Raw genomic sequence first — 26,983 nt, 5'->3', positions numbered from 1 at the left:
GGTCTCATGCATGCTTCATGATGTTAATGATAATGGAAGCAGTAACACTGAAAGCAATGTCTTCCAGGCTATAATTTGGAGATGCAGGTGCTAATTGAATGCTTTTGTTAATGTATCATATGTTGACCAGTGCTTCAGTAAATGCCATGCTAAATGACAATGACATCCTGCACTGCTTTGATATACTCACCTGAGGCACCTCTCAGATGGCATCCTTCTCCTGAATCTCAATGCTTAAAATCTTCTGGAGGAGGAGAAGGCAAACATTATAGCTAAAAGAGACCAACAAAGAGAAGGTATATTAAAATTTGAAGCAAAGGTAACTTCGGATTTAAAGATCAAAACTTTGAGGAGGACAAACTGAAATTTCACATTTTTTTGTCCATCCTTATCACAAAACTTTATTGGCTAAATTGATCCTGGACTTGCCACATCAGTTAGGAAAGATTTTTTTTTTAAAGTTAGTTGACCTCTGGCACCTAATTTCTTGAGTGCCAGCACCTCTTTCATTACAAATTAAACACCGTCCCTAATGCACGTTGAAAATTACAACTCCTATTCACCTGGATTAGGATGTCTCCATAAAACATTAACTAAGGGACAGATTCTTCCTGGATCTGACATACATATGTATTTGGGATAGGGGAGACACAAGAAGTCTTTTCCTTCTCTTCCTTCCACCTTACATGGGCTCTCTAAAGAGCCAACAGAATTGCTGTACCAACTCCCTAGATAGGCACAGTGGCATAAAGAGGGTACGGACATCTCTCCCCACTCCCATACCTGGCCTCTGCACTGGGCCTGGGCTGGACTGGTGAAGCAAAGCAGACTATATGCACCCATGATGCAATGCAGCACCACACCATGCCTTAAGAAGATTAATGCCTAAAATCAATTCTATATTCCAAACTACCAGCCATTCTGGAACTTTTTAAAACAAATGTAACTTAATTGAGTCTAAAAGCTGAACCATACACTTAAATGTGAAATTAGTCTCACATTCCTTTCTGCCCCCAACCTCTGTCCCAAATCCAGCACCCCACACCTCTATAGAAAAGTGCTGCCCTTGACTACTTACCAAAATCTTGGAGTGTCCCCCCGCTATCAAAAATGACTGCCCACCCCTGCATTAAAAATTATTATATGTAAAATATATATTTCCAGAGTAACATCTGAAAGCTGAGTTGCCCTGTTCTTATTTTAAAAAGCTATTCATTTAAACAAATTTAATTGTGGAGTAAGAAAGAACAGAAAACATTTGCATTATCACCAGGAGACAGTCAGTGCTTATGAAGAATGCATTCAAGGGTACTGAAATCAATAGGATTTGATTTGTGCATCTGTACAGATGTTTGCCTAATTTGTTTATATTTATTTCCATCTCTTCCACAGGACAAGAGAGGAAGTATTTCTGTTAATGCAAAGAAATAATATTAGCATTGATACCAACAGGATCTTATTTTTGTTGATTTTTCCTTCTTCTAATCTTACTTTCAGCCTTCTTCACAACTTGAATACTGCAAATATCTCATTGGTTGCTTTGCTTCAACTACATAAAAATTCCCCAATTAAGAGTGCAACGGGACCATTTATACCTATAAAGTTACTTACACTTGTTTTAACTGTTATCAGCACTCAAGTGCCTGAGTCTCTACATACCATATTTTGTTCAAAATATTATTCAGATCTGTTTTGACTCAGGCTAGCAATACATTTGTGTATGTGAAACCCAATCAATGATGGCTGATGGCTTGCAGAGCTTTTCTAAGCTCAAAGCTCATCAGGTTACAGTTATTTCAAACAGCAGTAACTTTAATGTATTTACTTCACGTAAATATGAATCCACGGTTATTCTCAATCTTACCACTCTAGCTTTGACTATGCCAAGCCATAATTCAGGATTGATAATTCAGAAATATAGTGATTGAAAAACATAATTCTAAATCAGCAGGGGAGTGGAGATTATTCTAACAGACAAGTTACTGACTCACTTCCCCCTGGTGCTTATGGAGTTGCAGTGATCTAATAGTGGGAACATGTGACAAAACCACCCCAAATAGGACATGACATTATTTTGATTAAATTTGTCTACTTTTAATGCAGCCTTATATTGCTGATTAACATACTGCGCGCGCGCACACACACACACACACACACACACACACACACACACACGTTATTTTAATTGCAGCACTCACTGTTAGGAAGACCCAGACATATGAATGGCTATGCTACATTAATTCTGCCCCCTTGTTAATCCACCCTGATCACTGAATGAGACAGGAGAAAAAAATATTGTGATCATGTAATTAAAGACTGTATTATGATGTGTATGCACTGGCACCTGGAAGTCTCCTGTTTTAAACTTTCAAGAACTTGACTTTACAACCTAAGTAATATTATGTTACTGTATTTGTATGTACAGCCGCTTTCCGAGTTACGAATGAGTTACGGACCAACACTTGGTCCGTAACTCGAACTGTTTATAACTCGGATCCCACAGAGTTACATGGCAACTGTGCTGTTCGTAAGCGCGGATCACCATTCGTAACTCGGATCCGCATTTACGACCGCTTTGGTCATAAGTGCGGATGGTCATAAGTGGAGGTGGCCGTAAGTCAGGGAACGGATGTAATTTCTAGGGCAGGAGTGGGAAATAATTTTTGGTGGGGGATCACTTGAAGATTTTGGTAAGTGGTCAAGAGCTGCACTTTTCTGTGGTACAGAAGGGCACACATGGTAAGGGACTGGAGTACAGAAGATGGTGTGGGGTCTGAGAGAGTGTTTGGGTGAAGGAGGGGGTTGTGACCTGGGGCACAGGGTACAGAGAGTTTGGATGGTGACCTGGAGGAGGGAGTTGGGGTGTGGAAGGGGCGGGCATGCCAGAAGCAGGCTCTGGCTGGGAGGAGCTTACCTAAGTAACTCCCAGCCTGCAGCAGCACCCCCAAGGCAGGCTGGGCTCCCTGTCTACTGCAGCCCCAGACCAATTGAAACATACAGGCTGCTTCGCCCACATGGCTCTCAGCTCCGCCTGGGGAAAGAGGCTTGCCCTGCCCCCAGCTCTGATTGGTGGGCTGTTTCCGGCCAATAGGAGCTGAGAGATTGGCTGAGCTCAGTTCTTATTGGCTGGTTGTTTCTGACCAATAGAAGCTGAGGATTAGGCTGGGGGTAGGAAATAACAGAGCTGCCCCCCTCCTTGCAGAGCAGAGAAACATAGGGACTGCACTTTAAACCGTAGCAGCTGTGTGCCTGAAGATCCCGGCAGAATAGTCTATGTTCCAGATCCGGTGGCTTGACAGGACAGATCCGGCCCCAAGGCCGTATTTTGCCCGACCCTGTGCCAGGGGCTTGCTGATGATTTTTAAAGGAAAAAGATCAGTTATATTATGTGCAATTGTACAGGTTGAACCTCCTAAATCTGAGACTCTCTGTGGTCCAGCAGGATCATGGATGCTGCTGGACCAGCGAGCCCCAGCTCCTGGGAGTGCAAGCCGGTCAGGAGTCCAGCAGCGGAGAGCCCCATCTTCAGGACAAGCGACCCCCGTCTCCAGGAAGCATCAGCAGGGTGTGGCAGCAGGGGGCAGCCACCAAGCCTTGGCTGGGCGCAGCAGCAGCAGGGCAGCCACGGAGCTCTGACCTAGCGCAGCAGCAGCAGGGCAGCCGCAGAGCCCCGACCCAGCGCAGCAGCAGCAGGGCAGCCACAATGTCCTGTTCCCCAGGAAGCCCCACCTGGGTGGGACAGAAATGGGGCCATGGCAGCAGGGGAACTCCATCTCCGGAGAACCCTAGATGGTTTGCAGCCGTGGGCCAGATCAGAGCCCAAGCCCTGTAGCAGTAAGAGCAGAGCCAGCTGGAGGGTGGGACAGTGTCCTGGGAGGCCAGTGGCAAGGGATTTGGCAAATTCACTCATTTGAGACATGTCAGGTTCCGAGGGAGTTGGACTAGGAAGGTTCAACCTTTAATAGTTTCCCCATAGTGCATCAGCAGAGTTTGAACTCTAAACTCTTGCCACTGTGGTGAAGACTGCTATCACTTGAATAATAACACTAAGTACATCATATACTTTGACTCCGTCAGAGAACTGATAGGCAGAATACACTGGGAGGTTAATATGAGAGGGAAAGGAGTCCAGGAGAGCTGGCTGTATTTTAAAAAGGCCTTACTGAGGGTGCTGGAACAAACTATCCCGATGTGCTGAAAGAGTAGCAAATATGACAGGCAACCAGCTTGGCTAAACAGAGATCTCTACAGTGAGCTTAAACACAAAAAGGAAGCTTACAACAAGTGGAAACTTGGACAGGAAAAAGTATAAAAACAGAAGGGCTTTTACAGATTTGTTAGTAATAAGAAAGTGGCCAGGGAAAGCATGAGACCCTTACTGGATGGGGAAGGCAACCTAATGACAGATGATTTGGAAACAGCTGAAGCAGTACTCTATTTATTTATTTATTTTGCTTTGATCTTCACAGGCAAAGTCAGCTCCCAGATGGTTGCACTGGGCAGCACAGTAAGAGGAAGTGAACAGCCCTCATGGGTGAAAGAACAGCTGGGCATGCAGAAGCCTATGGAGATGACTCTAATGCATCCAAGAGTGCTGAGAGTGTTGGCTGATGTCATTACAGAGTCCTTGACCATTGTTTTTTAAAACCTTTGGCAATCAGGGGCAATCCCAGATGTTTGGGAAAAGGCAAATGTAGTACCTATCTTCAAAAAAGGGAAGAAGGGGGATCTGGGTCAGCCTCACCTCAGTCCTTGGAAAAATCATGGAGCAGGTTTTTCAGGAATCAATTTCGAAACACTTGGAAGAGAGGAAAGTGATCGATAATAGTCAACATGGATTCACCATTGGCAAGTCATGTCTGACCAACCTACTTGCCTTCTATGATGACATAACCATGGTCAGCATAAATAGGAGCACTGCAAGTAGACTGAAGGGAGGGAGTGATTATTCCCTTTTATTCTGCACTGGTGAGGCCACATCTGGAGAATAATGTCCAGTCCTTCCCCCCACATTACAGAAATTATGTGGACAAATTGGAGAGAGTCCAGTGGAAGGAAACAAAAATAATTTGGGGCTGGAGCACATGACTTGTGAGGAGAGGGTGAAGAAACTAGACTGATTTAGTCTGCAGAAAAGAAGAATTGGGGGGGATTTTATAGCAGCCTTCAACTACCTGAAAGTGGGGTTCCAAAGAGGATGGAGATTATTCTCAGTCATGTCAGATGACAGACCAAGTAGTGATGGTCTTAAGAGGCAATGGGGGAGATCTAGGTTGAATCTTAGGAAAAACTAGTAGGAGGGAGGTACAGCACTGCAATGGGTTGTCTGGGGAACCAGTGGAATCACCATTCTTAGAGGTTTTTAAGGTCAGGCTTGGCAAATCCCTTGCTGGAATGATTTAGTTGGGGCTGGTTCTGTTTTGAGCAGGGGGTTGAATTAAATGGCCTCCTAAGGTCTCTTCCAATCCTGATCTTCTATGATTTTAACAGTCTTTTCAGCCTGTACTCTCTCCCCACCCCCCAAAAAAAACAAAAACAAAAACTTCTCCCTAAGCTTGTTCCAGGAACACAGACTGATTTCAGCTGTGTCTTTTGGCTATCTTTTTATCTCTCCCAGTATTTTGCATGTTTTCTCTCTCTCCTCCCCACACTGGAATCCTCTGTCAACGCCAAGCTGGGTTTCTGGGCAGACGACTAGATCCTGTTTTAGATGTGGCTCCATAAGATAGCTGTAGGAAACACTTAAATGAAAAGTATACTTACACATAATTGTAAAGAGGTTTGTGATCCAAGTAGTCACCATTGTGTCTCTGTGTAATAGGAGTACAAACAAAAAGAAAACCCAGTGTGTTTTACTCAGAAGTGACTGTGAATCAATAGTCGGGGGCAAAATAACCCCATAAACTAGTAGTAGAAGAGTTTCATTCTCCAATTTTTGTTGCTTATGTCTGCGGCAGCATCACTGGGGGTTCATGAATTATTTCCAACCCCAGTCACCTACCTCAAACAATTCAAGTCTTCTTTAATGTGCTTTATTACATGTTAGTACAATAGACTTCCGTTAATCCAGAACCTATGGGACCTAGGTGGTGCCAGATTATCAGATATGCCGGAGTATCAGGAGGTACTATAAGCTGGTTATGTATATACTGTATATAAAGTGTTCTTAACCTTTTTTATTGTACATACTGTACACAGTATACTGTAATGTTTTAGTTTTCTTAACCCCTTTTTACCCTTTTCGCTCAGTTCAGCTGCTGCTGCTGCTACCTTGTGACTCATTTTTTGCTGAAGCTCACTCACTAGGCTCTTGCCATTTTGATGCCGGACTATCAGGAGTGCCACACTATTGGATGCCGAACTATTGGAGTTTTACTGTATTTACAATCAGTAGCCAATTTCCTACTTGCTTCTGGAGCAGGGTAAACTAGTAGCAGCAGCCCGTCCTGGCCTATTTCTCTGTCTTCTTGCAGGCTCTCTACTCTCCTCCCAGCGTTTCCTTTGTTTATATAGACCTACCTGCTGGGGTATTTCCACCCAATTAGCCTCTCACCTATATTTCCACTAAGATAACTGGCCTCCTCTGCGAACTGTCTGTCTTTCAATCAGGGCATATATTCTAGAATCTCTTTGCCCAAGCTGCAGCTCACTGTCTATTCAGCTACTTATACCCATGCTAGCTGGGGTGCGGTCTGTGCTCTATACCCTCCCTGTAAGTTTAGCTGTGCTCTTAAAGTCACCTCTCACTTTGTATTGGCCAGATGTATGACGAAAATGAAAGGTGTCATTATATATTGCACTAATATGCAAAAATAGTATGAAATAAATAATGTCTTCAGCACTTTAGATTGAAAACATTGAACCTTATAGGAGGCCAAATTTGTATGATTAATATTCTGCATTTAAAAACTGCTAGGAACATTTATTCCTAAAGAGTATCATTCTTTGACTAAGAGCTCCAAGTACAGACAGATTATACTGGTTGTAATATAATAAAGGTTGGCTGTAGCTGCTCCTATTTATATAATTTTGAATTGAAAAGGTCATATTTTGAATTAGAAATATGACCTTATGTTTATATTAAATAAATATTGGATAGCAACTTCTCCCTTCTCTCCCCTTATCAAAATGCAAGCATTAGCTTTTCTTTTTTCCTTTTGTAGAATATTAAACAAATGTCAAAGTTAGTTAAACTCCCATCCAAAATGAATTCATCCCTAGCTCCCATCCTAACCAACGTATCTATGACCCAAGGAAATCTTGGATTGGCCAAAGGAAATTCTCTCTAATACAGAAAACTGCAAAGGGATTCCACAACCATGACTGCTGCTTCAGCTCTGCAATAGTCTATGTAATAACTAACAGATACCATGAACGCAATGGTGCTTTGCAGCTATCCACAGGAGCTCACAGGGAGCCTCTGAAAAATCCAAGTTCTAAAGCAGAATACTACATAGACCCATTATAAAGTCTCATCAAATGCAACAGATGAAAGTTCATTAGTTCCAGTCCTCTCGGTTGGTATTATACCAATGTAAAGACCTTTGAGATCCCTGGCTACCATTAGTGTTGATCCAACACTACTCCTAAGGGTTCAGAAAAAATTATTTTAATTGAAGCAGAAAAGGCTTTCCCACATGCAAGAATAGGAATTTTTCTTCCTGGAAGGCACTGCTGGCCTTGGAGCAGGGCACATGGGGCCCATTCTCAGGCTGCCATAGCTGGGGGCAGGGAGGGACGACAAAGGGCTCAGGCTTCCCCTCACTGGCTATGCTGTCTACTGCACAGATTCTTCCCCACCCCTTTTCCTCTGCTGGGCGGAAGGCTTCTCTCGGTCCCCTCCCTTCAAGCCTCTTCCCCATGCTGGGCTCACAGACTTCTGCCCAACCCTCTCCCCTCTGCCCACTCGCTCCTCAGCTAAGAGCTCCACCACCACCCAGAGGGCCAGGAGCAAAAATTTGTAGCATGTGATTGAGCAGGGAAAGCAAATTGGCGGGGGGGGGGGGAGATTTCCTGAAGGCTGAGAAGAGAAGGGGCAGCAGAGCTTGGGGAGTAGAACCTGGCATGGGATTTCAGGAAGGGGGTGAGGAGAAACCAGGCCGTAGGGTTGCCAGGTGTCCAGTATTCGCCCAGACAGTCTGGTCCCTGGGTGTGGTTTTTTGTTGGGTTTTGTTGCGCTCCACCAATTTTTTTCCCCCTGCCATGTTCAGTATTTTTTCCCCCCTGCCATGTTCAGATAATTTTTGTGAAATTATCTGGCAACCCTACCAGCCTGGGGTTGGCTAGTAAAGGAAGATGGGCCAGGAAGAGAAAGGATAGGAGGGTTCATTGTCAGGCCTGTGAGTGAGCAGTCAATACACAAGGGCCCGTGTACCTGGAATAGAAAAGCAGCAATCAGTGCCACAGGATTATCTGCGGACCAATTTTCCTTGTAATTTTTTCAATTCGTGGGAAGAATAAATTTTGTTGTGTGTGCTGAAGCATGTGTGGATGTGTACCTCCTGTAGAAAACTGTGGGCAGGCACTATGGGCACCCTGTTAATCAGATGGGCAGTATTTGAATCACTCAGCTTACGGGGAATACTGCTGGGAATGCATGTAAATCAGGACAGAAAAAAAGGACTGGTCCCTAAATAGAATTCCTTTTCTTATTCAACTGCACATCCAAGCACCTCTTACTTTTCAGGCTTAGAGGAAAATGGCAAAGGCCATTTAGAGATTGATGACCCAGAGCTGGGCCAGTCAAGGGCTGAACTCAGCCACTGGTATCAGCTATTTCTTTTCTGTCATTCAAATGGATTTTGGGCTACGGCTGACATCCAAGCCATCCTGTACAATGCTTCCCTGTGGCCTTCTGACATGCACACAGAGGTATCTCATTGCCAAGTTCTTATCCTAGCAAAAGGAAAGGCTGCAGTGTGATCTCCTGGAGTCTCCACTTACTGACAAATAAAATTTGCAGAATTTTACAGAATTTTTAATTTTTTGGTGCAGAAAGCACTATGGAATAAGAAGGTGTTTTCCCTCGCAACTTAAATTTTAGCTCATAATTTTGGAAGATATTCACAGATAAAAGTTCAGAGACCAAAGGGATTCACATGCACACACAAATGTAAAAGAGCTGCCCTTTCTAAATAACAAGGTTATCAAGTATCAATAGGATGGTTGGGAACATGTCAAACAATTTTGTGAGATTTACTTAGGGACCACCTAGAAAAGAGTAGTTTACTGAGAGTACAGTAAAAATCTTCTGATGTCATACTAATGACAATGAAAAACATTGCAAACTATTGAATGCTGTGACTTAATATGGAAAAATCCCAACACATCAATAATTGCAATGATGTACTGCATCATAATATGGGCTTGGGACCACGCTTTGCTCATTTAATTCACAAGGAAGTTACTAACTGATTTCAATGGGAGTTGGACTGAGCCCTTCGCTCATTTCTCTCCACAGCTGTAATCATTAGAATTATTTATGGCAATACTTCACAATATGCTAGTAAATGTTCTGCAGTATATTTTGTAAACAATAATGAAGTCTTCCTAATGCAAAGCCTCAGCATAACACTAAGCAATTAAATCTTGGCAGAGAAGTGGCCATTTTTCTAAGTGAACGATATAGGCAGTATAGTGAAGTGCAGATGAGTGACGATCTAACTGTATATAATTTTTAAAGAGTTAACACCGTTGAAAAAAAGACAACAGGAAGTTAGATTTTAGTGTGAGATCTTGGTCTTCAACATTCATCATAGTCCATTTCCCTTCTGTGACCCACATTGCTCCTGGGCTCAGAACAAACCACCACCAAGTCTGCAGTTACAAAGAAACAAATGTGGTTTTATATGACTGTCATCCTTAAAATCTAGTTCCATACAAGCATGCACGTTGTAATAGCTTTCATATAGATATCGTTTGAACAGCTTCTACACAGCTTTATACTAGGTTTTGGCACTGTATAGCTATGAAGACCTCACAGGTGGTATTTTCAATTGTTTTTTAAAAAATGAGTTACTGCCTGGTGTCAGCAAGATCAGTGATTACTGTCTTAGTAATCACAGGTATTTGAATGTCAGGCATTTCATTCCAGCTGCTATGATCTTCTTACAACTGTGAGCAACATCCCCTGGAAAGGAAATGGTGACTTCAAAAAGGAAATGCTACTCCCAGGAGGAATTGGTAACCAGATTAAACCTCGATCTCACATATTCCATACATACAATTAAACAATAACATTTAGCACTGGCATAGCACTTTTCATGTTCAAGGTATCTTTAGCAAAGTTTATAAAGTATTAATTTGATAAAGATAAACCTCATTATGAACTATGCCATTTGTAATAATTCAAAGAATCTTATTTGAGACCAATTGAAGTATTTTCTAAAGTCAGTTTTAACTAGTCCATAAATTCAGGTTTATTCCACAGGTTTTTTTAAATGAGAAAGTTGAAAGTGCCTTTATATGAACCTTTATACCAAACATGTGTATGGTAACCTTCTCTCTTCATAGAGTTGTACACATATAGCCTATAAAACTAAGTATGTCTACACTGCCACAAAAAGTCGACCTAAGGTATGCAACTCCAGCTATGTGAATAATATAGCGGGTGTCAACTTACCTTAGATCATGTTACCACAGGGTCTATACCAGAGGAGGTCAAGGGGAAAGACACTCCCATTCACTATCCTGGATGAGAAGAGTAAGGTAAGAGTACATGGGTCAACTGAAGAGTGATCTGTGGTTGATTTTGTGGGTCTTCACCAGACCTGCCAAATTGACTGTCGGTAGATCAATCTCAGAGTGTTGATTCCTGCTCTAGTGTAGGTATAGCCTAAGTGACAACATTCCACAGACTTCATAGTGCACTAAATCAGGTCCTTTGAACTATATTATACTTGATTTTGTATTGCCTTTGTTATACACTATTTCAGCGTATTCAATACTCCCCATTAATCTGAGTGATTTAGTGATGTTCTGTTCTAGTTACATTTTTAACAGAGCCCCACAAGATGCCTGATGTAACCTCTTCTTTTTCCTGATATCTTGATTCCTTTTCCCCTCCTGGAGACAGTGACTGAGCTTAAATATTGGCTGGTGTAACAAAGGAGGCAGGAGAGGAACAATACTATAAAAGCATACACACATACAAAAATGTATCAAGGCAAAAATTCAAGCAGGGCACCCACCGATTTAGTTTACTAACATGTGAAGTGCAATCTACATGTTGAGAAGCTGTATGCTGGTGTGAGTGTGTGCAACCATTGTAGAAGTCAAGGGATCTGAGTCAGATACCACTTTCTTTATCAATGTGACCCAGGGAATGGTTTATGCAAAGCATAGCTAAACTGCTTTATCCAGACCAATGCTAACTGCAGATGCCATCTGCATGAGTTATCCTGCAAAGATTAATTAAAAGTTGCCAGAGGTTGATGATGAAATAAGAGAACAGGACAGTTAAAGCAACTGCAAGTAACATAGTGGCTGGTGTAACAGAGGAGCCTCTCCCTCCTCCCCATATGACTATATCCCCATGTCCCATGAATCTTGTGCCCCTACTCAACCATTCCCTTTTTTCTGTAGCTCTGCACCCCCTATTCATCACCATGTGGCCCTGCACCTCCCGCCCCTGTGACCCTTAACTTCCACACCCATTCAGACCCTGCTCCAGTCTGTCCTCCTCTACTAGCCCATATGAGCCCCTGTCTAACACCCCTGCAAGATTCCCACACTGTTTGTCTCCCCATAGACCCTGTCTATTTACCAGGCCTAACTGGTGCAGTAAAGAAAGCTCTACAACAGGCTCTACCTTTTCCCTAGCTGGCTGGGAGCAGCTCCTGTGCTCTAGCACCACAGTGCCCTCAGTGGCGAAAAAAGGCAATCCTACAGCAACTTTTCAGAAGATGCTTTTTTGCACAAAAATAAAATACACATAGCTTGTTAATTATTCACATGCGCACATGTAGCACAGAATTTCCCCAGCAGTACAATATCCAAAATGATACTGAATCTTCTGTATATTACCATGTCTAATGGGCCTATCTGGATTTTGTGGTTATTAATTGCTTTTTGGTGACAATTTATTCTTCCCACAAAACAGAAATGAAAAAAAGATTACATTAGTGCTCTAAGACAAATCCCACCCTCAGTTACATACACCACCAAGGAAGTCAGTTTTTTTCAGCAATTAAACAGTGACTAAAATATCACAGTAGTACCTTAAAGATTAACAAAATATGTAGATAGTATCGTGAGCTTTTGTGGGTACAATCCACTTCTTCAGATGAAAGCTCAGATGATACTATCTACATGTTTTGTTAGTCTTTAGGGTGCTGCTAGATTATTAGCTGTTTCTTAAGTTTTTCCAGTTACAGACTAACTTGGCTACCCCTCTGAAACTTTTAAAATATCACAGTGATGCCAACTCTCAAGATGTTATAAAAAACCTCTGGTGACTTGCTTAGCATCCCAACTCCTAAGGACAAATTATGCCAGTATCTAAAATAAAAAAGTAAGCTTCCAACCCTCAAGATTATAGGGAAAATCCTAAAAATGGGTCCAATTAGTAATTTTCAGATTCTAAAATGAGAAGCCAAAACTCCTCAAATACTATTTTTTTAAGTTATAATTTCTTTTGCCTAATTAATATTTTTGCTTGAGGTTGGCAACATTGCTGCTGCAGCACACGTAAACCTGGCCTCAAGGAGGGTGCTATGTGCAAGAGCTATTCATCAGTGTCCAGAATGTATATACACCTATGCAAGGATCTGGTGGTGCTGGAAAACATTAAATTTCTCTAGCATTCCTTCCTACTCAGCCAAGTTCCTTCTGTGTCTATTTCTGAAAAGGCAAGCAACTAAGGACACAGCAAATGAATGCGCATGTTGCAGGGACTAAATAATCAAGTAGCATGTAACTTTTCTATGTTTCAAAACCTGCATTTGAATTAGGGATGTTAAAAAGCATTTTTTTGTAAACATGTACACGTTTACACATGGAGGGGGGGGTCGCAGGCCCTATGAAGCCAGTGCACATGAGGATGTGGCTTTTAAGATGGCTCCCCGTGAACACTGGCTCCCGCAAAGACACCTGCCCCTCCACGTTACTGCCTCTGTATCAGAGGCAGCAGCATAAAGGTGGGGGGGGGGGCGGGGAGGTGGCCCTACAGGAGCCTGTACATACAGTGAGCCAGATTAAAAGCCATCTCCCTATATATACACAACTCCTGCCTGCCCCTACCTCCGATACAGTGGCAGGAGTGGGGGGGGGGAGCAGGTGGCTCCCCAGGAGACAGTGTTCACAGGAAGCCTTCTTAAAAGCTGGTTCCTCGCAATGACCGGCCTTGTCAAAAGCAGATGTTTGCTTCAAATAAAATGTTACTGGTCTGCAAAAAGCCCCCACCTCCAGAGTCTCCTAGTGCCAGCCCTAATCCTTACAGTCCCCCACCACTCCACTACCCTCCAGCGCTAGTGACTGACCCCAGAATTTCCTGCACTGAACCCCCCCAGTGCCAGCTTCCTGCCCTCAGAGCCCCCCCCCCCCCCCACTGCCAGCCCTCAGAGTAGTGGTTCCCAAATCAGTCTGCAGACTAGTGGTAGGCTGTGGCAATCTGCCAGGCCATGCTCCCAGCTGCTAATGAGCCTCGCCCACTGGGGAGCTCCATTCCCTATAAGGTGCACACCTGCGCATGCACTTAAAACTCTCCTCCCACAGTGAGGCTCTCCCTGCTGGGGCAGCCTTACCACAGTGGCGGCGGCTGCCCAGAGTCCTTTCCATTGCAGGCAACATGTTCGGAACCAGGAAGCGTAGCCTCTGCAGCCAGGAGGGTCCTGAGAAAGATCAGGTTAGAGGCCCAGGAGAGCTACGCTGTGTGTCTGATTTCTGTCCTTACTCCAGAAGGGCCTGGCTTCCTCCATAGGGTCTCCCCTGTCGGCTCCAGCCTGCTCCACGTCTGGCTGCTTTCCAACATCCCAGGGTGCCAGAGCCGGCAGCACCGGTTGGAGCTGTCAGGGAGCCCAGCACCCCCTGCACTCAAACCTGAGGTGTCAAGGGGCTAGTACCACCTGGCTGTCATATGGATGCCATGAGCCTGAGATGCACACAGGCTGAGTGACCCTGTGCCTCTAAGTCCTGACTGGTAATGGCCTGGGGAGGAAATCTCGAGCCACCAGAAACATGCGCTCACCCCGTCGCCTGTACCGCAGACACTGCCGATCCCATGCGTGTGTCAGGAGCTGGGCTATCACCAGGCCTAACAGGGCAGGGGCCTCTTCCCAAACACAGAAGAGCAAGTTGCTGCGCAGTGGGAGGGGCGCACGAGGCCAGCACAGCAGCCTTAGAGCAACTGCGACCCAGGCAGCAGTGCTCAGGTGGCATCTGGGAGGCAGCGCAGGGCTAGGGTGGGGGAGGAGGGGGTAAGAGGGGCTTGTGCTGGGGGGCTCTAAGAGACGGGGGCTGGCACTGAGGGGGGACATTATGGGGGGGGTGCACTGGGTGTCTGGAAAGAGGAGGCTAGCACTAGGAGGAGCAGGGGCTCTAAGGCAGTGGTTCCCAACCTTTTTTATATTGGGGACCAACAAACCCATTCACAAACTTTTGGTGGACTGGTAACAGTTTATTTGCACATTCATTATATGTGCCTGCTCTGCCACCTTCATCTAGCCCTGAGCTGCCTCCCAGCCGCCAGCTGAGCTCTGCTGCCCGGGTCATGGCTGCTCTAAGGCTGCAGTGCCAGGCTCCGCGTGGCCCTCCCACCGTGCAGCAAAGCACTCTTCCACGTCCAGGAAGAATCTCTCTCCTGCCCAATGCTGGTTAGCTCAGAGGTGGGGCAGGACACACCTCTCCCAACAGTCATGGTGAGAGCAATGTACCCAGCCCCAGTTCCCAGAGCTGCCGTGGCCCGGCAGCCAGAGGTCCACAGCCCAGCAGCAAGCCACAGACCAGTGGTTCGGAACTGCTGCCTTATGTCATTATCCAAATATTTGCGGCCCTTACTAGAGCCCTGCTCAGGACTCTTCTTTTTAATCCTGCTCCCATCCCATAAGACCCACTGATTATTATCTTTCTGGGTACCAAAGTTAAGCTAACCGGTTTATAAATTTCCTGATTATCCTTATTAGCCTTTTTACAGATGAGCAAAATACAATACTTTTTTCCAGTAGTCCTGGAAATCTCCAATCTTCCATGATTTCCCAAAGAAAATTGCTAATGGCTCAGAGCTAGTCAGCCAGGTTCTTAAGTATTCCAGGATAGTGGTTTACAATGGGAGGTCAGCAAACTATGTCAAAGGAGATCTGAAAAAGCGATCATTACCATAGAAAAGTGCTTTTCAAGATATGGTCCACAGATATTGTCTAAAAATACCAAAGAAGTCTGTACCTCCAATTCAAATTTTTTAGGATCTCCAAATGAAAAAAAAAAAAACTTGAAAACTGCCGATTTAGGATACATTTTGTCAGGTCCTGATGACTTGAAGACATCTAACTTGTCAAAGTAAATCTTAACTTGTTCTTTCCCTATTTTATTGTTAGATCATCCTTTTACAGTGATGTTCACTATGCTAGTCATCCAATCAGTGCTAACCTCTTGGTAAAAACCAGAAGAAAAAACAAGACATTTAACACTTCAACCACTGCTGAGTTCTCTGTTATTGCCTTTCCCTCTTCATCAAGTAACGGACCAACTCAGTTTGACAGACATGGAAGACCACGGACAAACAGCTTTCAAGTCTCAGAAGGGTAGCCATGTTCATTGTTTTTGCAAATACAAACTGAGTTCCATGGCACCTTAAAGACTAACAGATTTATTTGGGCATAAGTGTATGCCCAAAAATTCTGTTAGTCTTTGAGGTGCCACAGGACTCCTTGTTGTTTTAACAGCTTTCAGTTACTTGAAAATAATGTTTCTTTTTAGCCACAATCTCTCTTTGCTTTTGTAAACTACCAATAACAGCTGAGCTTTTGTTTATTTTGAGTCCTTTACATAACCGAGTTTGTTGTTATTTGGTATCTCTCCTACACAAAAGCTGCTCAGGAACTCTAGCATCATTTGGGAAATCTTTTATCTTTTGTGAGAGCTGTGGTAACAGCTTTTGCTTATTCTGATTCAATGACACAGCATTTGTAAATAAAACCCACCAATTTAACATATCGCACCCCCCCCCCCCCATTCAAGAAAAAGAACTATGCATGTCATGGATCTGCTGGCAAAGTTAGAGCAGGGTGTGAACTCTTGAACGCTCACTTGGAGAGTATTTTGACACAGTAGTTAATAACCTGCACCTGGCCCAGGTGGAGAGGCTGTTTAGGTGCAGACCTTCCAGCATGCACTGAACCCTGGACTCTACAACCTTGGGGGAGAAGGGATGGTTCCAGACAGCTCATTAAATGTAGCCCCACTGGTACATGCCAGTGGATGTCTAAATGCAGTGTACACACATATCTAGAGAGGCTGACCTGCATCCTCCAATCAGCCTCTACTCACCTGAACAAAACAGCAAGAGAATGGTTCACAAGCCAATAAATAAGGAATGTATCTTATATGAGAGAGAAAATTACTTTGGCAGCATTTCACCACTCACCTACATAGACTGGTATCATTAGCTAATTGTAACACATAGACTAATTAAATCAATGGCACTCTTATCCCTGATGGAGGCTCCCAACACAACCAAGAAAAATGTTTTGTTACATTTTCTGCTTCACCCTATGGCATATTAATTCTGGGGAAAAGGATAGTGTTTCTTTTGGTGTGAGTATTGCAAAATTATGTGTCTGAAGAATAATATGAGTATTGATCAAGAACTTTGCATTTAAAACCTCTCAGACTCACTTCTGACTCTTTTTTTGAGGAGTGCTTCTTTCCATCTTTACTTGGAATACATTTCTGTCCCATTTCTTTCATTAGACATATGCCCTTATTTTCTTTGTTAAAGGAATTTTTCCTTTTAAAATCTTGTTTGAGGCGAAGGACTTTTAAACCCCATCACATGCTAAAAAGAAATGTTCGAGGAGGCTTACAAAAGATTTTTAAAACAATACAAATATTTATAAAAACGTAAAATACGAGACCCAAGACAGACATAAAACCTGCTAAAAGCTTCTTGGAAAGAGGAACACACACATACAGACTCAAACACCAATAAAGGATAGGTCGTCTACTAGTGTGATCAGGGTGGTTTTAGTTCCAAAACCTGGCCTAAAGCCAGACTGAAATGGATCTAAATAATCAGTTTCTTCCAAGAAAGCTTGGAGTTGCAATGCCACCGCCTGCTCGAGTACCTTGCCCAAGAAGGGGATATTAACAAATGGGAGATAATTATTCAAATCATGCGGGTCCAGGGAAGGCTTCTTAAATAGCGGTTTTATCACTGTATCTTTCAAGGCGGCGGGAACCATACCAGATCTAAAAGACGTATTAATAATCCCCTGGACCCAACCAGTCATCCCTTCCCCGCTAGATTTAATAAGCAATGAAGGGCAGGTGTTGAGCGAGCACATGGTCAGTCGCACTCCTCTAAGCACCTTGTCTACATCCTCAGTCTGCAATAGCTGAAACTGTTCCAAAGAAAAATGACTTGAGTGGTGCGCTCAACACATTCTGTGCCCCACTTACATAGCAGCCAGAGTCCAAATCAGACCAAATGCGAGGGATCTTACCTGCAAAGTGCTTTGCAAACACATCACAGTGGGGAGCCAAGAACTCCTCCATTTCATCACAGTCTGGCACTCATTACAAGCCTCGCACCACTCGAAACAGTTCCACTGGATGGCATTCTGCGATATGGGTGGGAAAATAGCTTTTCTTCACTGTCAGCACTGCCACAGAGAAAGCTTGCAATTCAGCTCTAACCCGCAATCGATCGGATTCAGCTCTAGTTCTCCTCCAGTGGCATTCTAGCCATCGCACAGACGGTTTTGCCGCCATCAACTCCCAGAAAACAAGAGAGCAAACTTGGCTCGACTAGCTCAAAGAGGGCGCTTAGGAGTAATCATGTAAACTGCCTGGGCTACCACGATGTTCTGTTTATCAGCTAGGGCACTGACAGAACAATTTGCCATAATGGCTGAACAATCCCTCAGGGACCTCAGGAAGCCCTCCTGATCCATAAGCCTCCGAGGACAGATCATTTTAACTGGTCCCCCGCCTCTGTGGAGGGGAAGGTTAGTAGATAGTCTAAACTTGATCAGGTAGTGATCAGTCTATGACAAAGGGGGTGTAACCACATCCCTTATCCCAAGAACTCCATCACCCTTAGTCCAAAAGACCAGATCGAGCATATGACCTGCAACATGTGTGGCGGCAGTTATTTCTTGGGATAGTCCGAGGGTCATCATGGTATCCATAAAATTTTGGGCGGGACTAGACAGGACAGCCTCGCTGTGAATATTAAAGTCCCGCAAGACCAAAAGCCTCGGGGTCCTCAATGCCAGCTGAGACCACCTCAGCCAACTCAAGCAGAGCATCTGCCATACAGCAGGGTGGACGGTACACAAGCAGCACGCCCAACCTATCCCGGCTACCCAACATCAGGTACAAACACTCAAATCCAACACTTCATTGGACCAAGGTCCTAGCCAGTGAGATGCTATCTGAATTGACAATCACCACCCCACCTCCCCGTCCATCAAGCCGCAGCTGGTGCTGTACCGAGAACCCAGCCAGGCACAATTGGGAAAGGTCAATGCCTCCCTCCACTCCCAGCCAGGTCTCAGTGATACAAGCCAGGTCGGCCCCTTCATCCAGGATTAAGTAATGGATGACACCTGTCTTGTGGGATACCAACATGGCATTCAGCAACAGCATTCTCAGGGCTGATGGCCAGGTGTTAAGATTCCCAGAGTTATTTAGGCTGGGAACAGGACCAGAACAAGAAATAGCACATAACTGTCTAAACCTCGTTCCCCTTGGCTGGCCAGTCCAGAGCTTACTGCGCTATCTTCCCCTACCTGTCACAACTGCCACAATGCTATCTGAACCCTCCCTCTTAGCAACCCTATCTGTGCCAAAGCACATAATGAAAAAAAAAAAAAGAATAAATACAACCCTTCCTTGACCTTCAGTGTAGGCAGATAAGGGGAACATCCTCCCAGCTCTCACTAGGGACTGAATAGGCCACCACACAACCAACAAGTGTGCTGCTCACACACACTCAAAAATTATACTGCATCACACAAAGCCATCACCACCTCAACACATACTCTTGCCCTCGGTCTGCCCTAAAGGGCTCCCCGAAAGGGCAGCCCCCTTTGGCTCGCCCCTTTGAGGCGGCCTGCCGGCAGCAGCCCATTGCCAGTGGCAGCCTCCTGGCTTTAAGCCCGCCCCTGGTAATGGCTGCAGGCAACACCTGTCCGAACTTCCCATTTTAGCCCTTGTTCCCAGCCCTCACTCCTCCCTCCTCCTTCTGAGGATGATGACTGACCAAGGTGAAGAAACTAATATGGCCTAATTGTTACTTACAATAATAAAATGTCATTAAAACTAACAGAAATGAACTATTTTAAGAAGAGCCTGGCCCCTAATGCTGAAGACTCACACTCCAATAATTTATAGAACCTATTTAGCACCTTCCCCAGTCTTCCACTGGTCCAGATTTGAAGATCCATTGAAAATTAGAAAGGTTATGAGAGGAGCATTATTTTGACAAGCTGCCTCCTCACTAGTGGATCCCAGTTATTCAATAAGGAGTTTGATCGGGATGCAAGAACATGCAGCAGGTGGAAGCCCTGACTGGGAGCATAGCAGGCAGGGTATATAGCTGTATTCCTTACCCCAGTTCCACGTACATTCATGGTTCCCCTTGTCCCGAGTAAATGAGCGGAGAGCATCTTCTTAATTGTTATTTAAAGTTCAGCAACTCTTAAACTTTCCCATTTCTAATAGTAACTCTGTTAGAGAATGTGGAGGATGTAGCTCTGAAAAATCTGATATACAGGCAGTCCCCGGGTTACGTACAAGATAAGAACAAACCTACAGTCCCTAAGTTGAATCTGTATGTAAGTCGGAACTGGCGTCCAGATTCAGCCGCTGCTGAAACTGATCAGTTTCAACAGCGGCTGAATCTGGACACCAGTTCCGACTTACATACAGATTCAACTTAAGAACCCCAAGTCAGCTGCTGCTGAAACTGATCAGCGGCTGATTCCAGGAAGCCCGAGGCAGGGGCTTCCTGTAGTCAGCCGCTGGTCAGTTTCAGAAGCGGCTGACTTGGGGACGCCTGGGGCAGAGTAGCTGGGGTGCTGCTGGGTTGGTCCAGTAGTGCCGCCGCTCCTCGGGGCTACTGGACCAACCCAGCAGCACCCCAGCTGCTCTGCCCCAGGTGTCCTGATTCAGCCGCTGCTGAAATTGATCAGCAGCGGCTGAATCAGGACTCCTGGGGCAGAGCAGCTGGGGTTGCTGCCGGGTTGGTCCAGTAGCGCCAAGGAGCGGTGCTGCGGGACCAACCGGCAGCGCCCCACCTGCTTTACCACAGGCCCGGGCTTTGCTCCACGTCTCCCTGGTCTGCTGGGGGGGAGGGGGGAGCACTAGCTGCGTCCCCCCCCCCCCCCAGCAGACCAGGGAGACGCTGAGCAAAGCGGAGGAGGACTCGGGCGGGACCGCGGCGCTGATCTGGCTCCTCTCCCACTCCGCCCCCAGCAGACCAGGGAGACGCAGAGCAGCTTTTCTCGCTCCAGAGGACGCGGGCAGCGGGACTGGGAGTCCCGCCGCTCCCGTTGTCCGGGGCGAGAAAATCCCCGTTCATAACTGCGGATCCGACATAAGTCGGATCCGCGTAACTAGAGGACTGCCTGTACCTTTTGTTTTCTGTGTAGAGTGCCTTTAAATTACTAAGCACTTTCTCGGTGAACAGAATTCAGCAGCCATTTTATTCTCAGAACTCAGCGCAACAGTAAAAGAGACAAAACTGCATACTCGTGAATCCATAGGAAATGAAAGTCTATTGTAGTCCATGGCTACAGAACCCTTCCTCCCCTCTTTTCTTCTTCTTTTTAATTCACGCTGGAAAGGCTTGAGCTTTCAGTTCTAGACATCCTCTTCTCAGTCCCCAGTGTGACAACAACAGTCTTTGCACTCATGAAAGCTTCACTTTTGTTCTCAATTCAAAATAAAGGTCATCCAGATTTGAAAAACATTTGTTCTTTGTGAAATATATCACAGGCAGGTACAGTTCATTCTGAGAGAAAAAACACCTTTCAACATGGGAACTAAAATGCTTTAGTTCTATTTTAATACCAACATAGCTTTTATATACTATTTGGGATTAGGAATTGGCTAGAAGAAATGTGTTCAAAACTCACACTGCTCATTAGAATTAATGAACTGTGAAAAAAATATTTTAAAAAGTGCATCAAGAAAATGAATTCTTCACAAGGTACACAGTGTATACCATTATAATATTTACTAGATGCAGGGTTTACTTCTATGTATCTGGGTAAACAGATACAATGTTTTTTCAGTTAACAAACTAACAGACCTTTTATTTCACCAAAAGTGAACACTGACGGAAAGTGTTTCAGATCTAATAAGGCCATCAGTCCGTTCAAACACATTTCATAACCCTTTATAGGTGCGTAAGAAATATTGTTTTCCCGTTACCAATAGTTTTTCAAAAATGCATAAACTTAAAATCCTTTACCAGATTTTATAAAACTCGGGGGTTTTATTGTCTCAGACTCAAGTTACAGTACTGAAGTAACTGACAAATTGACATCTTAAAACGTGACATGTCATGGGTAACAAGTCACAAGTAGAAATAACAGAATTCCTCTGAAGATCAAGTTTGTGAACACTTGTGGAGCAAAAACTGGTAACTGTACACCGAAGAGCAAGCAAGTTCACTTTTTGGAAAATGTAATGATCATAGAAAGAATTACAATAAATTAAAGTCATTGGGCCAAATGCACACTTGATACAAGTAGTCACAACTCCATTGAAACAAGTCAGCATAGTGGAGAGCACATAAGTTATTCTGTGAATGGTCCTAGGTCTTTTCACAATCGTAGTCATGTAGATCTCTGGGGATCCATGGGGCTAGAGAGCCAGAATGCTACTTTTGTGGAACGAAAATCCTTGCCTCCTGATGGAAAAATATGAAGGGAAAACACCTGGAAGTTTCCAACCCAAAGTCTCCTTTCTGTGAATATTTTCATGGGAGTAGATGATGATCATGCCTACTGAATTTGGGAGAGTAAAAAAATAATTACATGTGATAAATCAGTGATAGAATCATAAGATTGAAAAGGATCTTAAAAAGGTCTTCTAGTCCAGTCTTCTGCACTAAGGGCAGAACTAAGTATTATACAGAGCATCCCTGACAGGTGTTTGTCTAACCTGTTCTTAAAAATTTCCAGCAACAGAGATTCCATAACCTTGCTATGCAATTTATTCTAGTGCTTAACCACCCTGACAGTTAGGTAGTTTTTCCTAACATCCATGCTAAGCCATCCTTGCTAAAATTTAAGTTCTTTGCTTCTTGTCCTATCCTCTGAAATTAAAGAGAACATTTTTCTCCCTCCTCCTTGTAACAGTTCTCAAATACAGGCAGTCCCCGGGTTATGTACAAGATAGGGACTGTAGGTTTGTTCTTAAGTTGAATTTGTATGTAAGTCGGAACTGGTACATATTGTAGGGGAAACTCTAGCCAAACATTTCTCCCGAGCTCAGTTTTATTCTCCCACACCTCACTTCCCTCAGTCCTTTATTCTCAAGCTGAGGTGTCTGCTGAGAAGAGCCGCTCTGCGTCTCCCTGGTCTGCTGGGGGGGGAGGGAAGGGGGCGCTAGCTTCGCATCTCCCTGGTCTGCTGGAGGGAAGCAGCTAGTGCGGGGTTGCCTCACCCTGTTTGTAAGTAGGGATCCGATGTAAGTCGGATCCATGTAACCCAGGGACTGCCTGTACCTAAAAGGTTGTTATGTCCCCTCTCAATATTCTCTTCTGCAGACTAAACAAATCTAATTCTTTCAGTCTTCCCAAATAGGTTATGTTTTCAAAATAATTTCTGAAATAATTTTTGCTGCACTTCTCCAGCCTTTTTCCAATTTGTCCTCATCTTTTCTCAAATATGGTGCCCAAAACTGGACACAATACTCCAGTTCATGCCCTATCAGTGCAGAGTAGAATAGAAGAATTATTTCTTGTATTTTGCTTACAAACCTTCTCTTAATACATCCCAGAATAAGGTTTACTTTTTTTTTTGCACACAATATGTTACACTATTGACTCATATGAGGCTTGTGATTGACTATGACCTACCTATTCCTTTCTGTAGTGTTCCTCTCTAGGCTGTCATTTCTCATTTTCTGTGTGTGAAACTAATTGCTCCTTCCTAAATGGAGTACTTTGCATTTGTCTTTATTGAATTTCATCCTGCTTGCCTCAGACCATTTCTCCAGTTTGTCCAGATAATTTTGAATTATAATCCTATCCTCCAAAGCACTTGCAGCTTCTCCCAACTTAGTATCATCCACAAGCTTTATATGTCCTCTCTATAGAATCATAGAATCATAGAATAATAGGACTGGAAGGGACCTCGAGAGGTCATCGAGTCCAGCCCCCCGCCCTCAAGGCAGGATCAAGCTCCGTCTACACCATCCCTGACAGATGTCTATCTAACCTGTTCTTAAATATCTCCAGAGAGGGAGATTCCACCACCTCCCTTGGCAATTTATTCCAATATTTGACCACCCTGACAGTTAGGAATTTTTTCCTAATGTCCTATCTAAACCTCCCCTGCTGCACTTTAAGCCCATTACTCCTTGTCCTGTCCTCAGAAACCAAGAGGAACAAATTTTCGCCTTCCTCCTTGTGACACCCTTTTAGATATTTGAAAACTGCTATCATGTCCCCCCTTAATCTTCTTTTTTCCAAACTAAACAAGCCCAGTTCATGAAGCCTGGCTTCATAGGTCATGTTCTCTAGACCTTTAATCATTCTTGTCGCTCTTCTCTGTACCCTTTCCAATTTCTCCACATCTTTCTTGAAATGTGGCGCCCAGAACTGGACACAGTACTCCAGCTGAGGCCTAACTAGTGCAGAATAGAGCGGCAGAATGACTTCACGAGTTTTGCTTACAACACACCTGTTGATACAACCTAGAATCATATTTGCTTTTTTTGCAACAGCATCACACTGTTGACTCATATTCAACTTGTGGTCCACTATGACCCCTAGATCCCTTTCCGCCATGCTCCTTCCTAGACAGTCGCTTCCCATCTTGTATGTATGGAACTGATTGTTCCTTCCTAGGTGGAGCACTTTGCATTTCTCTTTATTAAACCTCATCCTGTTTACCTCTGACCATTTCTCTAACTTGCTAAGGTCATTTTGAATTATGTCCCTATCCTCCAAAGAAGTCGCAACCCCACCCAGTTTGGTATCATCTGCAAACTTAATAAGAGTACTCTCTATCCCAATATCTACATCATTGATGAAGATATTGAATAGTACGGGTCCCAAAACAGACCCTTGAGGAACTCCACTTGTTATCCCTTTCCAGCAGGATTTAGAACCGTTAACAACAACTCTCTGACTACGGTTATCCAGCCAATTATGCACCCACCTTATTGTGGCCCTATCTAAGTTATATTTGCCTAGTTTATCAATAAGAATATCATGCGAGACCGTATCAAATGCCTTACTAAAGTCTAGGTATATGACATCCACCGCTTCTCCCTTATCCACAAGGCTCGTTATCCTATCAAAGAAAGCTATCAGATTAGTTTGGCATGACTTGTTCTTCACAAACCCATGCTGGCTATTCCCTATCACTTTATTTCTTTCCAAGTGTTTGCATACGATTTCCTTAATTACCTGCTCCATTATCTTCCCTGGGACAGACGTTAAACTGACCGGTCTATAATTTCCTGGGTTGTTCTTATTCCCCTTTCTATGCCATTACCTAAATCACTGAGGAAGATGCTAAACATAATTGGCCCCAGCACTCATCCCTGTGGAACCCCACTTGATATGCTCATCTAGCCCATTTGTGAACCACTGATAACTACTTTCTGAGACAGTTAAACATTTACTTCATAGTAGTTCCATCCACTTCCCCAATTTTTTATGAGAAAAGTCATGCAGGACAATATCAAATCCCTAAGTAAGTCACACTACATCTATGGCTTCCACTCATCCACAGGATTTGCTACCCTGTCAAAGAAAGCTATTAGGTTAGTTTGACTTGATTTATTCTTGACAAATCCATGCTGGCTGTTACTTATCACCCTATTATCTTCTAGGTGTCAGTTATTTGTGCCATTATTTTTCCAGATACTGAAATTAAGATGACTGGTCTGTAATTCCACAGGGTTATCCTCATTTCCCTTTTTATACTTCAGCACTATATTTGGACTCTTCCAGTCCTCTGGAATCCATCTGCCATGACTTATCAATGAGTTAAAAGTGTTCAGATACCACAGTGACCTGACGTGTGGTGTAAAAATCTAAACAAAATTGAAAAGATTGGAAATATCAAGAATAGGAATTTTCCTATATTAAAAAATAAAATGAGGAACAAGAATCACATATCTAATAGGAAAGCATAATTATAGTGGATGACATTTAAGCTTGGTCAGTTGCCGCCAAAAGAATTGTCAGGTATCCTAGCCTAAGAATCATAGAATCATAAAGCTGAAAGAGACCTCAGAAGGTCTAGGCAGGACCAATCCCAACTAAATCAATCCAGCCAGGGCTTTGTCAAGCCGAGACTTAAACACCTCTAGGGATGGAGGCTCCACTACTTCCCTAGGTAACCCATTCCAGTGCTTCACTACCCTCCTAGTGAAATAGTTTTTCCTAAAATGCAACCTAGATCTCACCCCCTGCAACTTGAGACCATTGTTCCTTGTTCTGCCATCCGTCACTACTGAGAACAGCCTCTCTCCATCCTCTTTGGACCCTCCCTTCAGGAAGTTGAAGGCTGCTATCAAATACCCCCTTCTAGCCATCTTTCTATCCATCTTACTGTCCATTTATCCAGTCCACATTCCCTTAACTTGCTGGCAAGAATATTGTGGGAGACCGTATCAAAAGCCTTGCTAAAGTCAAGGTATATCACATCCACTGACTTTCCCATGTCCACAGAGCCACTTACCTCATCATATAAGCTAATCAGATTGGTCAGGCACGACTTTCCCTTTGTGAATCCATGCTGACTATTCCTAATCACTTTCCTCTCTTCCAAGTGCCTTAAAATGGATTCCTTAAGGATCCCTTCCATAATTTTTCCAGGAACCGAGGTAAGACTGACCGGCCTATAGTTCCCTGGATCGTCCTTCTTCCCTTTTTTGAAGATGGGCACTACGTTTGCCTTTTTCCAATCATCTGGTATTTCTCCCGACCTCCACAACTTTTCAAAGATAATGGCCAAAGGCTCCTCAATGACATTTTCCAACTCCCTCAATACCCTCGGATCTAATAAGTCCAGACCCATGGATTTGTGTATGTTTAGCTTTTCTAAATAGTTCCTAACCTGTTCTTTACCCACCAAAGGCTGTCCATCTTCATCCCATCTTGCATCACTTAGCGCATTAGTCCGGGAGCCCACCCTATCCACGAATACAGAGGCAAAGAAAGCATTGAGTACTTCAGCTTTCCCCACATCATCTGTCACTAGGTTACCTCCTTCATCTAGTAGGGGCTGCACACCCTCTTTGATCAACTTCTTGTTAACATGCCTGTAGAAACCTTTCTTGTTATCCTTCACATCCTTAGCCAGTCGCAATTCCATTTGCGCTTTCACCTTCCTGATAACCCCCCGGCATTCTCGAGCTATACATTTAAACCCCTTCCTGGCCATTTGTCCAAGCTTCCTTTTTGTGCTTAAGTTCACCAAGGATTTCCCCTGTAAGCCAATCCGGTCTCCTACCATGTTTGCCTCTCTTGCTACACGTCGGGATGGTTTCTTTCTGTGCCTTCAAAAAGAGTTTAAATTCAATTCTTTTTTCTCACTTCTCATCCAGCTATAATCAATATACAGGCAGTCCCCGG

General features: G+C 44.0%; 1 protein-coding gene across 2 annotated transcripts in view; it reads right to left on the bottom strand.

The window, feature by feature from the left end:
* KLHL32 (kelch like family member 32) overlaps positions 1-26,983 on the bottom strand; it is a 172,650-nt gene that overhangs the window by 137,183 nt on the left and 8,484 nt on the right. For both annotated transcript variants that reach the window (XM_089777196.1, XM_006118422.5), the window contains exon 2: positions 191-272. In XM_089777196.1, coding sequence (XP_089633322.1) covers positions 191-213 — 23 coding nt within the window. In that variant the 5' untranslated portion in view covers positions 214-272. The remainder of the gene's footprint in view (positions 1-190; positions 273-26,983) is intronic.

Source organism: Pelodiscus sinensis, chromosome 3 (genome assembly GCF_052426305.1).
Source record: "Pelodiscus sinensis isolate ZL-2025 chromosome 3, ASM5242630v1, whole genome shotgun sequence".
Taxonomy (NCBI): Eukaryota; Metazoa; Chordata; order Testudines; family Trionychidae; genus Pelodiscus; species Pelodiscus sinensis.
Note: the sequence above shows the minus strand (reverse complement) of the source record. Positions and strands in the feature narration are given on the sequence as shown.